This window comes from Tetranychus urticae, chromosome 3 (genome assembly GCF_039701765.1).
Source record: "Tetranychus urticae isolate SD_2017Ah chromosome 3, NJAU_TeUrti_SD_1.0, whole genome shotgun sequence".
Taxonomy (NCBI): Eukaryota; Metazoa; Arthropoda; class Arachnida; order Trombidiformes; family Tetranychidae; genus Tetranychus; species Tetranychus urticae.
The window spans coordinates 8,332,381-8,348,765 of NC_142960.1; the positions used below are offsets into that span (position 1 = coordinate 8,332,381).

At 34.6% G+C, this 16,385-nt stretch overlaps 1 protein-coding gene and 1 long non-coding RNA gene across 2 annotated transcripts; one reads left to right on the top strand and one right to left on the bottom strand.

Annotated features, from left to right (window-relative positions):
- The first annotated feature begins 151 nt into the window (after positions 1–151).
- LOC107366962 (muscle-specific protein 300 kDa-like) lies at positions 152–16,359 on the top strand. The gene is made up of 6 exons (XM_015934609.3): positions 152–726; positions 3,280–3,428; positions 3,573–3,656; positions 4,655–9,503; positions 9,572–10,855; positions 12,641–16,359. The coding sequence occupies exons 1-6, from the start codon at positions 618–620 to the stop codon at positions 15,937–15,939; spliced, it is 9,774 nt and encodes a 3,257-aa protein (XP_015790095.2). The 5' UTR covers positions 152–617; the 3' UTR covers positions 15,940–16,359.
- Positions 3,910–7,003, bottom strand: LOC149093302 (uncharacterized). The gene is made up of 3 exons (XR_016200158.1): positions 6,865–7,003; positions 4,447–6,787; positions 3,910–4,360 (listed from the first exon to the last, which is right to left on the bottom strand). It is a non-coding gene; the product is annotated as an uncharacterized LOC149093302 (long non-coding RNA).
- Positions 16,360–16,385: the final 26 nt, after the last annotated feature.

Below are 16,385 nucleotides of genomic sequence, written 5' to 3' on the forward strand. Positions count from 1 at the left end.
GTTTACCAATGAATAAACCGTTAGATGTCGGTAGGTCTGATGCTAAGTTTAGTTAATCTTTATCCCTGTGACGAGTTCATCCTCATCATCTCCTGTGTGTGTGTGTTTTAAAGCCTCTGTGAGCATCTTCTGGTTCCTCATCCTCTCAGTTTGTTATTTATGAAAACGTGAGCCAGTTCCTTTTCATGATTACCCTTCATTTTGACTTTTATTTCATTTCTCCTCGTTTCTGAAACAAAATTGAAAATTAGCCTGAAAGACAAACAAATCAGTGACAGTTAATGAACATGAAACAGTTAAACATAACCTAAATGGTGATATGCACCATTTGATCAACGTTCACCTAGAGTTGAAAATAAATACAAAATTCACCTTAAATCATCAGTAGTTTGGAGTTAATTCAGTTGTTTCAATCAAAAAAACCAATTTGTTCATTTGTCAGTCAAAGCCAGTCAGCAAGCCTTGACAGAGGAAACCGAGGCTATTACAGACAATGTTTTACCTTTGTGTTTTACTGTTAATTTTGTGATAATCATTAATAATCAACCGAACCACTGCAAATACAAGTAATAAACAAAAGTGATTAAAATTGAGAAAAGGTTACAACAAAAGGAACCATGTTACGTTTAAATCCGAAACGATATTCGTGCATTGAAATCGACACCTCTAGTTTGGAATCTCAGTTTGAAGCTTCAGGCTACTTGGATAATGTTGAAGTTAATCAAGGTGAGCTTTTTCGTGTTCAAATGAACCAGAATTAAATTTCATGTTTCAAACAATTGAAAATCCATACACAATGATAGTTAATTGTAGAGATTGCTTTTCAATTTTAAGCTTTTCAGGTTGAAAAACATTCTCATCTTTTCCTCCTCTTGATGCTTTTGATGCTCTTCTTGCTTTTCCTCTGTGGTTTCGTCCTCTTTTTTCACCATCTCCTCATCACTTCCATCCTTCTCTGTCTCTTCCTTTCTTCCTTTTCTTCCCATCTGAACAGATCGCTTTCTACTCTCTTTGCTAGTTTCATGTTAAGGTAATTTTAGCCAAAGCCTTAATGTGACTTTTGTTGCTTCTTGCGTTGATTTACATCTTAAGGCCAACTCTGTAAATACAAAAAAGTACAGTTAGTTGATTTTGTTGCTACTGTTTTCTGTGGTGGAAAATGATAATCATGATGATTGTAGGAGTAAAAAAAGGAATAAAAGTTGACTTATCTCTCTTTATTTCATCAATGGACCCAATATTAGCATCTATTATCAGTGCTATCTGAATATGACTTTGCTTTCCACTGACATGTTTGCTTTTCATGGTTTAATGCGAACCAAATTTAGATCATCATACACCAATCTTTCAATCAATTCGCTTAGAATTGCTAGAGAAGCAGAAAAAAAATCCAGATTATTTGGTTGTAAAATATTTTGACTGTGAAAATATTAAAAGACGAGAAAGAATGAGTTAATATTTTGAACAGCGAAGGCAAAAACATTTTTACTTTCACATCTTCATCAACTTGTTCATTGCTCTTTCATATAACTTGGCTATACATTTTGCTTTCACAGCGAAATGATTATAAGTTAACAGTTTCAAGTAATACCATTAGTAATAATGATAATGTTAATAATAATTATTCCCATCGTGATGAAGTCTCGATTTCGAGATGACGATGTCGCTGTGAGAAAAAAAGAGATGATGAACAACCCATTCAGCTAAACACTTTCAGCCCTTAGTTTCTCTCTACTTTTACGATCAGTGGATCCAAATTTACCTCACATAATTGAACATAATTGCCCTCAATTTAACGTTAATATTCACTCATTAGACTTCAATGTCAATGAAAGAGATGAAAATCAATCTTGTCTCTAGGAAGAGTGAAAAATTGAATGTATAAATGAAGACAAAAAGACTCATCAGTCGATTCGTAAATTTGTATACACTATTTGTCCTCTTCTGCCAACAAAATGTCTGTTTATCAGGGCTGCCAGTTAATAGGGAAACATGTCTCTTCAACTCGTTTCACATTTTGCTTAGTTTTCGTAATCTTCAGCCTTTTTTACATTGAATTGACATTACTTTTGAAAACAACTTTGTATTACAAGTTAATCTCTCTTCGATTCTTAATGCTCTTCTTCAGTTCTAGTTTCATTTCTGTTCCCCCTGGAAGAAGAAAAGAACGAAAGAAAATTAGAAAGAGATGTATATCATTCTCATTAGATTTAAAGGGGAATCTTGTTGTTGGTTGACATTAAACTTGCCAAAAGGTTTTTTTTTCTCGTTGAAGGGAGAATTAAGATTTGGATGCATTTCCTTTCTTCCGGGCCATCAGAACATGTTTAGAAACATTTCCAGAGTGAACATGGTGAGTTTTTATGAGTACGATTAGAATTGTTGTGAGAAAAGACAGAGAGGAATGAAGGGAAACAAGATGAATATGATGATGATTAGATTTAAAGTGAATGATGGGAAACAGCCATGAACTAGTTGCTAAAAGTGTTAAACGCTCTGCGAATCCATGTTTTCATGCAAATTGGTCTAATTTAAGTCACAAGTAAATTGTTCACGTTCTGTACTTTTTTCAGCTTCCTTTATCTTTTCACCATTTCTCAATTCAAAGTATTGTGTTTCAATAAGTTCGATATGCAAAATTAAGAAAATTGTTCTTTGTCAACATGAAAAATAGAACCAACATGAGGCTGAATGTTCCACATTAAAGGATTCTTTATGGATTGGCTTACAAATGAGAAACAATCTGTTTTCCTAAAATCAAACAAGTGTCTGTTTCTTTGAAGGAAAACATTTTAGTTACCGTCCAAAATGAGCAAACCATGAAAAAACCAGAAAAAGATGTTTAACCATCATGAGAGGAATGAGTTGAATTTGTAAATTATGAAGGAAAACAAGTAAAATTTAGAACAAATTAATTACAATTAAACTTTTAGGTTAAGTTAAATGTCTTTCATCGTTTTTAACATGCGATTTGTTTAATTAACCTTCCATCAACACATTTATCACTTCGCGAAATTTCAAATGTATTTGCGAAAACAGATTATTTTAGTGAGAATCTGAGTTCAATCATAAAAAACGGTTAATATCATCATGTCAGTATTATTAATTGCTAACTTAGTAGGTTAAAAATTAAAAATTAAATCATTTTTTTCTGGAAAGTTATGATTTTATTTTACATTTCATCCTTGAAAGCAATTCAATAAATTACAATTTTTAGTTGACAGTTTTGTATTGTTTTTTTCCTATTTTTAAATGTTTGCCTTTTTGTTTTACCAACAGCGGATGAGACGGAAAGGGTTCAGCGTAAAGTGTTCATGAATTGGATTAATTACCATGTACCTAATTGTATAAAAAATAATCTAATTGAGGAGCTTCGAGATGGAACCAAGCTGTTAGCTCTTCTAGAGGCACTCACAGGCGAGAAGTTGGTAAGTTGGAAATCAAAAATAATGCTTATCCATTTCATTAACTTGAGTTTGTTTGGTAATTTCAATTTTTGATTATCGCTGTTAATTTATCCACTGATGTTCAATCTGGATTTGTTAAAATCATCATTTGGATCGTTTAATTAGCCTGGAGAACGAGGAAAACGATTAAGACGCCCTCATTTTATCAGTAATGTGAATATTGTTTTACAATTATTGGAGAGACGACGTGTAAGTTTGTGAAAACAATATTAGTCTAATGATGCAAATCAATGTAACCAAAAAAAGATCAAAACCAATCACTGCCAACCATTTTCAAGTTCAGAACTCTTCTGGTAATTGTTTCATGAACTTTGACAAAAACCAAGTTGATATCGCTAGAAGTTCAATACAAAGTTAACATCAATTCTATTATAGATAATTTAAACATTTTGTTTCTACAACATAAAAAAGATGTTCACTTTCGAAGGGTAATACATGTATGTTGATGATACGAGGATGATTTTATGAAAAATTTCTTGTTGAATTTTTAAGTTGGATGAATTTAGCTTAAGATCAAGTTTATAGATCAGACATGACTGATCTTACAAGGATGCTATACAATTCTAGTAGCTGAAGAGACAGTCAAAGTTCATAGAATAATGCTTCAGCTTGAATTGTGAGGAGAACAGCATAGTTGATGGGAAGAAAGAGATTTGATGATGTATCATAATAAGTGCCAAACCAGTGTCAGACTTGATATAGCAGCAAGAAAGGTGACTGCTTTCTCCAATGAAGAGAAAAGAATTTCCAGACGACTTGTATTATCATGAATAGGGAGTGAAAATAGTACTTAGTGGATGCAAGACACCGATGTTTGTTGAAAGTAAACTTTCAAAATAATGGCGATAAAGATTGAAAGATGTGGGATGACAGAGAGGTTGAAATAAATTAGTCTGTTCGAGAGGCGAGAAAAGGTTAAATGCACTTTAGTAGGATTAACAAAGATGTTGATTGAACATTGTGAAAACAGTTTTCTTACTTCATGAAGCTCTATCATCACCTGATCCTTGATTGGAACAAATTTGAGCGAAAAAGCTTTTGAAACATTTTCCAGCTTTGGAATCAGCTCACAATAGATTTAGATCAGAGTTCAGTGCTTATTGTACATATTGATTAGTTGCAGTGGTTGGTTAACTTGAACCTTTTGTGTTAATGTGATCCTTTCATACAACTTTGTAAATTAACAGGTTAAACTTGTAAACATACACGCAACCGACATCGTTGATGGTAATCCATGCATTATACTTGGATTAATCTGGACGATGATATTACACTTTCATATCGAAGAATATGTTCGACTAAACGCACTGGAGCATCAGAGAGATTCGACAATCCCTCATCATTCACAGCGACACATCTCATCACCAGCACCAATAAGCTCCGATACTGCCCGAAGTAGCCTTCGAAGTACTCTTTTGGATAACATTAATCGTCGATTTGGTCTCAACTTAAATGATTTTGGTCGATCTTGGAGAGATGGTGAAGCTATTTTAGCCATCATAGACTCTATACTGCCTCAATTGAAAGCTCGAGAAAAAGGAAGAGCCGTGATAACTAATCGAGCTCGTCTTCAATTAGCCTTTGATTTAGCTGAAAGATATCTTGGTATCATTAAGTTATTGGATGCTGAAGATATGGATGTTGACAATCCAGATGAACGGTCCATGATGACTTATGCTTCTCAATTCCTTCAAAAACAAGTTCCAATCAATCAGCCAGAAGTTCTCATGTCCTCTTGTGTTGTGCATTCAACGAAACTTCGAGCTGATGAGGGATCATCAATAAGAAAATGGATTGCAAATCTGGTGAAAACGGGTATCAATCAATCTAATCTTGCCCAGTTTCAGCAAGAGCAAGCTGAGTTGAAAAGTGAATTTGACCGAGTCAAAGATTCATTAGACTCTGAAACCATTCAAAATTGGTATCTAATTGAAAATGAATTAGCTATTGCAAAATCAATAGAAGACTGGATTGGAATTGCTGAGAAAATGTTAGCCTCATATTCAGTACCAACATCAGGTGAACAAGTTGAAGAGCAACTTCGCTGCCACAAACTTTTCTTTTCTTGCTTACCAAAACTGGAAGCCAACTCCAATCTCTGGGAATCGATAGCAAATCATTTCAAACAAACAATTCGGTTAGCCGATGAATGGTTAGAAGCCATGTTGGAAGCTTCAAGACGATGGGAACAGTATCACATAGCAGCAGATGAATTGAAAGGTTGGATAACGACGGCGGAAACCAAGCTAGCAAATTCTCATTTGCCACATCTCAATCAACAACAGCAAGTCGATTATTTGAGTGATTTAAAGAAATTTTTCTCCTCAAGAGCGGAGAATGAGAAGATTTTGTACAATTTTGTTGCTTCCTGCAATGATGTTTTGGCCACTTTACCAGAATTTCACCAGACTGGATTGAAGGAAACTCTTCGTGGGCTAGAAAATCGTTTCCATGAGATAACCAACTTCAAAGCTCCCCAGCATTTGATCCGATTTGAGTTTGATTTGACCGAAGCAAACTTCTTATCAAGACTAACAAATGATCCAGAAAATGAAGAGCCCATATTGGAAGACTTGAATGCCATGGAAAATTTAGGTACCGTATACTGGAAACATTTCAACGATAAATCCATACTTGATAGAGCCATGTTCAATAGAAGAGAGTTTATAAAGCGAAAAAAGAAACTCCGACAAGATATCGCCTTTATACGCCAGGAGACAATCGATTTGATTTCTGTTGCCGAATCACAACTGAAATCTATTACATTAGATAGTCAAATTGAGGTTCTGAGACACAATGAATATACTTTGAGTAAAATCAGGGAACAATTGAATGTTCTCAGATGCTTAACCAATGAAGCAAATGTAGATTTAGAGAAAGAGTTGAAAGAATTTGAAAGTCAACTGGAAAGATTGGCCGAACAATTGAAGGCTAAAAAGAAGGAAAAGATAATTAATTGGTTAGAGAACGAAGCTCCACAAAAATTGGAGCTATTCCGATCCGGTAGCGACCATTCCTTGAAGGATGAGATAAATAAATATCGTCAAATGATAATCGAAGAAAAAGAATTAAATGAACGAGTCAGATCTATTGACGTTCAACTGTCTCTGATTGATATGGAAAGGTGTAAAGTGGGTTCCGTCAAAGAAGCCAAACAGAAAGTAAAGTCGTATCAATCATTGAGAAATTTAGCACCACAGCTTGAGAAATATCTAAAATTTCTTGAAGAAGTTGTCCTGGTTGAATGGGAAGCTGTTGAAACAATCAAAAATGATCTCAAATCATGGCTTCAGGGTCGCAAAGAGTTCAACAAAGATGAACTGAAAGAAAAGAAAGATGAATGTGACAAATTGTTAGAAAGATTTGACAAAAACAGGACAATAATTGAAAAACTTGCCTCTGACTCTGCACTACAATCACTACAGAAAGATTTGTCCGACATTATTTGTAATTATGATCAATTTTGGAGAAAAATGGAGGAAGATGTTAAAAGCAAAGAAAAACCAGAGCCACCAGTGGCTAATGAAACCAGTGAAAGTCAAGAAAACAATCCAGGATCATCCAGAACAATAACAATCACCAATACGACTCAATCTTCACCGGATGATTCAAGCTCATCTACTCGTCAGGTGAAGAGTATAATTGAAGAAACGGTTCAACGCTATGAGAAAACAGAAAAATATGAAATAACTCGTCGAGAGAAACGCGAAGAAATTATAGGTGGTGACATTGTTGGAACAGCATCAAAAGATATAACACTACACGTTGATTCAACCAGAGATTTTATCGAAATTAAAGACGGAGGAGAAGGTGGAAAATCTGGTGATCAGAAGATATCAGTTTCCCATTTTGAAGAAACAAAACAGGTACCAACCAAGGTGGATGAAATGACAAAAGAAGAGATGGCCAAAGTTGAAACACTGGTTGAACAATTGAAGCAACTAAATGAATGGTGCAATAACACCAACCTAGACGCACTGTTAAAGAAAGAGTTACTTGCTTGTGATGAAAGTAGCTTCACTAAGCTAAGAGAGCTAAGAGAGAAATGGACTCATCAGGTTAACCTATTAGCTAAGCTTTCAGATGAGTTAAACAGCCTGTTAAGTAAAATGAAAGATAAGGATGAGCAACAAAGTTCAAATGTAAATAAATTGATTAAGACGGTTGAAGATCTCTTGAAAACTTCATTTGATTTTGATGGAGCTTTCAAGGTGTTAAAGGAGGCAATTGCATTCCGTAATTGGTTAAATGATTGTAAATGTAAAGTTGAACAGATTGAAGAGTCGATCATCAAGACGACGGAAAAAAATGTAACTACATTGGAAACTATGAAAAAAGATTTAATTCAACTACTAGAAGTTATTGAAACCATAAATTTAAGGTTGATTGAAAAATATGTTAAAATAATGGAACAGGTAGAAGAGGAGAAAAAGGTTTTAACAAAATTAGGTAATAATCTGGACCTGTTGAAAGAAAAGGTAATTGCTAAAGCTGAATTAGAAGCTGAAGCTGCCCGACAAGCAGAAATAGCAGAAGCAGAAGCAGAAGCTGAGGTCAAAGCTCGTGAGGAAGCTGCAGCCAGGAAAGTTGCCGAGATGGTTGCTCGAGAGGCTGCCGAAGCAGCAGCTAAGGAGATTGCTGAAAGTGTGTCTCAAATACCGGCTACCGAGGCAGTTGATGAAACTGTTGAAGCTTCAACCCAAGATGATGCTACCCTGGATCGAGTTGGTAGTGAGGAATCGACCATTCCATTGGAAGAAGTGAGAAAAGATGATGATGATTTATTCATTGATGCGGAATCAAGTTTAGCTGATGATACTTCGTTGATAGAGAGTGGACCAAGAGAGGAAACTTTTGAAGAAGCTAATGAAAATATTGAAATTACCAAAGAGGAATCAGTTGAAGAGGTTGTCACTACAATGACCGATTGGAAACAGTATTATAATCAAATGGCTACTTGGCTTCGAACTAATGATGATATACTCGATGTATTGGAGGAGAAACCGTTCACAACTATTCAGTCGATTGAAGAGTGCATCACACAAATTGAAACAATGAGGGAAGAAAGGTTAACTAAATTGAAACAAGGTTTAGATTTGATTGGTAATATACCTGAAGGTGCCAGTGGAGATAACGATGATTTAGAAAGCAAAGCCAAGTCCGATTTGGATGAAATTGAAGCTAAATTGAATGAGCTTAATGATAAAGGTGATAAATTGAAGACCAAATTCCAGGATATTATTGAAAATCATAAACAAATGGTTGAAAAAGTGGAAGAGTTATCCTCTTGGATGGACGAGGTTGACCGTAATGTTGCCAATAATGATCTAAAAGCTGATTTACTCGAGAAACGAGATAAACTAGATTCTCTTGAAAGATTCAAGAAAACACTCGACTCTAAAGCAGATGAATTGAAGAAGTTACGTCAACAGGTTGACCAGCTTAATGGATTACTTGATGAACAAGTGACTACACTGAATGAACGACATGAAACCCTTAATGGTTCACTTGAAGAGGCCATCAATAAATGGATTAAATATGTAAACGATCACAGTGGTTTGGATGATCTTCATCAAATGTGTAAAGAAATAAATGCAAAGACAGCTTTGCGGTTAAAAGAAAGTGAAGAAATGGATGATCTTGAAGACAAATTGTCCGAGCTCAACGATTTAATAAACAGTAAAGAAGCAAAAGTGACATTTGAAAGGTTGGACGAACAATTGCAACGCGTTCTTTATCAAACCAGTAATCCTGCTCGAACCAACATTTCAAATCCAATTCGTGATACGATTAGGGAAAGAAATGAAACTCTGAATAAACTGAAAAGCTTACGAGCAACAACCAATGAGAAATTTGCTCTTCTCCAACAAAGTCAAATGGCTTTGAAACAAGCCACCAAAGCTTTAGATGAGATTGAATACGCTATTGTGGAAGCTTCATTATTTACCTGTTCACTTTCCGAGAAGAAGTCGCAATGGGATAAGGCGAAGCAATTGCTCAGGGATTGTAAATTGATTGATATCAGCTCATTATCTGGTAAGTAATTATTTAAATTGTATTTATGAAAAAACTTAAAATATGTTTGTTTCCATTGTAATTACCAGAAAAGCCAGATATTGCCAAAGAGTATGCTGCCTTAGTGGATCGACATGAAGCTGCTTTGGGTAAATTACATGATCTTATGGAGAGCAATGAAAGAGCCTACAAAGATCATCAGGCCTTTAAAGAGTCGTGTGACGATGTTGTTCATTGGATGAAAAATTTGAAAGATCGTATTCCCTCTCTATCAGCTGGTTGTCTTTCCGATCGTTTATCTCTGGAAACTACCATTTCAACTCTCAATGATCTTTTGGGTCGTCGGTCAGCTGGAGATGAGAAACTGAATAATATGAAAGAGTTGGGCGCTATTGCTTTGGAAACCAGTTCAACCGATGGTAAAAAGTTGATCAATCGTAATACAGATAATCTTGAGAAAGATTATGCCTCTTTATTGGGTGAGATTGAAAAGACTATTGAACATCTTCAAGTTTTAATGGTTGAATTGAAAAAGTTCAAGGAAGAGTATGAAGATACCAATGAATGGTTACAATCGATGGAAAGTGAAATAAAACAAGAACGAACCATTTGTCGTGGGTCAACTTTACAGGAGAAACAGGCCAATGTTGCCATTTGTAATAAATTAATGGAACAACTAGAAAAAGGTCGAGAGGAAACAATCGGTAAATTGTGGAAAAAAGATGTTCTTCTTAAATCACATTTAGAAAATTATATTCGCAATCAATTGAAACTATTGGAGTCTAGGTATCAAGTGTTGACCAATTTGTTCAAAGATGTTGCCTCTAAAGTCAACGAGATTGCTGAAAATCATGAGCTATTCCATAACAAATGTCAACAAGCGCAAAATTGGATTAAAAATGCCTCCGATAAGCTTGAATCAATGGCTGGCTCATATGAAGGTAAACGTGAAGCCATTGAAGCTGCATTAAAATCAGTTGGTGAAGTAATCAAAAGGAATCAAGAAGAGGGCCAAGTTTGTGTTCATCAAGCTCTAAGTGCAGGTGAAAAGGCATTAAGATCAGCCCCAAGTCAGGGACGTGATGTCATCTCTCTGGAAATACATGAGATTCAATCAAAGTGGGACAGATATTTGAATAAAGTGTCTGAAACTAAATCCGATTTAGAGATGGCTTTAATTCAATGTCAAGAACAACAATTGGCTCGTAACAAGATGAAACAATGGTTGAAGGAGCAAGAAGCCCGAGCTGCTGCCCTTAAAGAGGTCAATTCAACCGATGAATATGGTTCACTCAAGGAAAACCTAAAGTCAAAGATGAGAAAATTGAATTCTTTACTACAAGATCTAGAATCTCATCCGGACGTTCATTCTGGTAGGATTGCAATTTTATTTCTTCTCTTCATCATCATTCTATTGGCTTATTTGATGTACTCAATGTTTCCATATTCAATTGATCCTCATGCTTGCTCCTGCTTGTTCAAATCACCTTAAAACCCTTAACACAATTTAAATTATTAATTTGTTGGTTGACTGTTAATCTAATGAGACAAATGAAGAAAAAGGTTATCATGTTCAAAGTGATTAATTGCATTGAAGGGAAGCAGAGTAAAAAAAAGTATCAACTCATCAAGTCTAGCAAAGTTGATACTAGGCAAGAATTGTTAAACATTTACATTCCGTGACGGAAGAGAATCAGACTCAGATCAGATTCTCTCTCACTCTGATAGATGAATAGATAAATGTTATAAAAAGCTAAACAAAAGTATTTATAACATTGTAATTAAACTTTGAACCTTTCCAGGGCAGTAAATTAATGAATACTAGACATAGTCGATGGGGAAAAGGTTACATTAGGAACATAGTAAAGATTTTTATCCAAACTCAACTCACTTTTCAACCTTTATTTTTCCTCCTTTAATTCATCTTGCATCTTCTTCCTCCATCTTTCATTTCATTCTCAATTTTATTTGGACTCAATGGATTTTGGCAACTGTTTTTCATTGCAACATAAAGACCATGATAGTTCAAGTTTTATTTAGATTCAGACATTAAGACAAAAGTAACATTAGTTGAAATTTATAAAAAAATAACACTCAGACTGAGTTTAAATGGATATGGGAATGATGATGGTGACAATTGATGCTAAGTCTGTAAATTTTAGACCTTAATTGCTTGCGCTAAATTGGATTGTTCTTGAAATGGCTTGATTGTAAATTGGCTAGATTTACCTAAAATTTTCATGGCTTCATTCATAGCTTTCAACTTGCATTAGTTTAGTTGATAATTTGTTGATCAATTTCTCTATCAATTCTTTGAATGTCAATAGGTTAAAGTAACAATTAACTTTCAATGATTTTGAAAGGTTGAAACAAAACCGGTCAACAAACTGAGTTAAGCTGCTCAATTGCTTCAGATTGAACCAGTTTTGTTACGTCTTTCAACCAAAAATTGAATCACTGTATTTAATTTGACAGAATTGAAGTGCGTATTGAATAACCTGAAGATTGATTGATGTTTACAAGGATTAAAAAAAATAGCTGAGTTAATCGTTACTGGATTAAAGCCAAAGCTTGTTAACTTATTAGATTTCAATGTTTATCTTTCTTGTATTAGTACAATATATTTTAAGGTTTGATACAGCTTAGCCTTATTGTTGGATCAATCATCTCCAATTTAGTTTGCATTTATTTTTGATTCAGTCATTAAATTATCTTATGCTTTTTGCATCCATCAACCATTAACTTGTACCAATGCTTATGCTTAATTAATCCCAATTTAATCTCTTGATTTGTCTCATTTGTAACAAATTGCTTTATTCATCTGCAATTTCACTTCTAGACTTAATTTGTATTTTTTGATGTGATGTTATGTTTTGGGCTTTAAATAATAAATTATTTTATTCACGCATTTCTTTTGCTTACCTTTTTCACCCAAATTACCGACTGTTATGGGTTTGATTTGATTCAAAAAGATGATTTAGTTAGTAGTTAAATTTGCTTATTTCAAGTCTAGTGAAATCAGCCTTTAATCAGTCGTAAATGATTCACAATTGAAATCAGTAAATAATAAGTCAGATTCATTGATTTACGTTTGAATGAAAACACTGATTAAAATATTTTTAGATACATTAATTCATATTTTCACCTTGTTTTTACAGTAACCAAAAGCTCACCCGAGTTACAATCAATGTATGATCAATTGATGACAGGGGTTAAAGAAAATATAAATGAAATTCAAACAAAACTGGATCAAATTGAAGATTTCAACAATTATTGTCAAGAGTTGAAGGATTGGTTGGCTCGATCCAAAGAGGATTTAAGTCGATGCAGTTCAACAATAGAGAATAGAGATTCAATCAATGAAAAAACTGCTCTATTGAAACAATTAACTGATGACGAGGAAGGTCCAGAGAAACTAAGAGCTGCCATTAGGTGTGCTGATTTGTGTAAGAAAAATTTAACCCCCGAAAGATGCAGTCAACTTGATGAGGAGATTGCACGTCTAAGCGGTGAATTGGACTCCCATCGGGCAGCCATTAGTCAGGTTAAATCAACATTGGATGTTGGTCTAGCCAAATGGGCTGAATATGACACACAATTTTCAAAATGTTCAACCTGGCTGGCTTACATTGAACCTCTACTCAAGGAATTTACTGAACCTCAAGCAAACTTATTGGCAAAAAGATCCAAACTGGAAGAGTTTCAGTCAACTCATTTACAATCCATTTTTGATTGGCAAACAGAATTTCATATTCTCAATGTTAAAGCTCAATTATTATTGGAAACTCATGCTGATTCAAGTATATCAGCTGCTTTTACCCAATTATCAGCTCGTTACAATGATCTGGTTGCTTCAGCTAAAGATGTACTCCATGCTTTACAACAACGATTCCAGGAGCATCAACAGCAACAAAGTATATTAACCGAATGTTCCGAGTTTGTTGATAAAACGAGAGAGAAACTGGAAGCCGTCAGGAAACATTTGTCATCTTCCAGTTTGGAAGAGTTGAATACTAATTTAACCAAAACTCGAGGTATGCTCGATTCTTTGAAGGGCCAGGGAGAAACAAAGATGAGCTATTTGGAAGATTTAACCAGCAAAGTAGTTGAACACACACATTCTGATGGAGTTAATGATGTTAAAGAGGATATTGTTCAACTGAAGAGTGATTTTGATACTCTTTTGAAGGAAACGGCAGATACAAGAAGCTCTTTTGAGGTCAAAATCGATGAAATTAACCAGTTTGAAAAGATTTGGAATTCAGTCATTGAGTGGTTTGAAAATGATATTGAAGCAGCAATGGGTAAACTGGAAAAAGATGGAGACAAAAGGATTATGTTAAATTTATTGAGACTCATTGAGAAAGATGTCAACACTCACCAGGAATTAATAGCATCATTGACTGAATTCAAGGATAAATTTCCACAGGCAGATGAATTTTTAACAAATCGTTATCATCCAAGGGTCGAGGTTCTCTCGGAAACAATAAATCGTCTCATTGAGGAGATTAAAACGGACGAGAAATTTAAAGTTGCATGTAAAGAAGCACAAGATTGGATTAAATCAGTTCATGTTTCATTTGATGGATTAGCTGAAAAACCAAGTGACAAGGAGAGTATTAAACAAAGATTAACTATGCTTGAATCAACAGCAAATGATGTTAATCTGGAGAAGGTTCGCAAGTTAATTGTCTGGGCCAATGAGCTAGGTAAAGAAGAAGATGAAAAAGAGTTTAGTCAAGAAGTTGATTGGATAATGGCAACAATTGAAGAATGGAAAATTAAAAGTAACGATTGTTTAGAGAATTGGATCAATTATGAAACTTTATATGGTAACTTACTTGATTGGTGTACATCGAAGAATCAAGAATATTCAAATGAAGATTATCCATCCGACCAGGTTGAGCTACTTTTAAATGAAGTAGCAGATAAGAAGAAAGACTTCGATCAACTCAACTGTTTAATGGATTCCCTGATTCCGTTAGCAAATACAAGTTCACTTAAAGAAGATTTCATCAATTTAACCTCCATGTACAGTTCATTGGTATCATCACTTCGTAAAAAAGTTGAAAAAATAAGAACAGTTAAGGAAGCCAAAAGTAAATTTGATAAAACAGAGCAACAGTTGTCTGATTGGATTGATGAGACGGTTGACGCTATTGAAAAATCCTTTGAAAATCCATCCGATCGATTAAATTATTTAAAAGGACTCCAGAACACAATTGCCACAGGGTCATCCTTAATATCTTCAGCAACCGAGTTAGCGGCAAGATTATCAAGTGAAGATGATAAATTAGGAACCCAAGCTAAAGCTCAATTGGATCAGGCGAAAGATAAATTTAACCAAATTACAAGTCAATTGAATGGAGAGGTCAAAAGTTTAACTCGGCAATTGGATCGATATGAAGAATACAATACCACTTTGGACAGTTTAGCTCAATGGTTAAAGGATAATCCAGAAGTATTTGAATCCACGCTCAGCTGTAAAGGAGATCTATTTGAATTAAAAGCTACAGCTGATAAATTGAAAATATTGTCAACAGGTATCGACAAAAATAGCTCCAGTTTGACTAAATTACGTGAAGAAGTTGGTTCGGATCCAAGATTGGGAGCCCGAATTGATTCTCTCATTGATCAATATAATCAGGCAGCGTCTAATGTTGCTTCATTGTTAAACAAGATTGAACATGACACGAATCGTATTCAGAGTTATCAACAATTGTTACAGTCGATTGAGAAATGGTTACTTCAACAATCATACCAGCTGATGGCTCATCTTTCCCTCTCTATAAATACATTGAGCCAATGTCGAAGTGAATTGGCCAAACATAGGAAAATATTGAATGACATCGAAACTTATGGTGCCTTAGAAGAGTTAAGAACGTTAGGTGAAGAGATTGTCACGGAATGTGGATATGACAGGGAAAAAATGATGAGTCAATATAATAATCTCAAAGAAACATTCGAAGCTCTAATAGGCCAAGGTAAACGAATTGAGGCTCAATTGAATTATGCCCTGGAAAAATTTGAGATATACGAGCAAACATTGGCCCGATGTGAAAGCATTCTCAATGAAAGAATGGGCAAAGACATTCGCATGGAGTTTCCACCTTTACAGGAAGCGGTGGAAGAACTGGAAAAGGCCAAAAGTGTACATGATAAACTGTATGAGGCCAAATCTGAGCTTCAAGCGGCCATTCAGGGCTGTTCAGAGGCAACTGCCGCAGTAAGTAGGCCACCTTCACCAGAGATACCAATTAATCAAGGTTTAATGATTCCCGAACGTGAGGTGGAAATAAAGTGTCGCCTAGAGGACAGTTTGGATTATGTTAAACAGCAAATTACATCAATTCAAGAGCTGATTGAGCAATGGAAGGACAACAGTGAACATAAGATGGGACATTATTTTATTGTTGATATTGTTCGACTTTTCCGACGAATTCATAGGCCATCATGAGATACATAACCAGAACACACAGAGAAACTTCTGAAAAGCAATGAAAGACACTGGACACACCAATTTACAATTTACACAATTTACAAGCATGTAATTATTGAATGAAAAATACATGTGAGTTTGTTTCTTGTATACAAATCTTTAGTGAACCATATGTTTCTGGATGAACAAGGCGCGCAACCAGAGAAGGGTTTGAACAAGTAAAGCAAAAACCGCCAAATTATTGTCATTATCATTACATATTAATTGTTCATTTATTATTACTATTATATGGCACATAATATGTAATAATGTATAATCGTAAATCAATTGAAAAATGAAAAAAACTGAAAACATTGGAAAACAAAATCATAAAAAAATGAATAAACCAAATTGTACGACTAAAATCAAAGCTTAATAATAAAAAAGCAAACCAAATCACTGATAGTTTTCCTTTTGCTTGCATT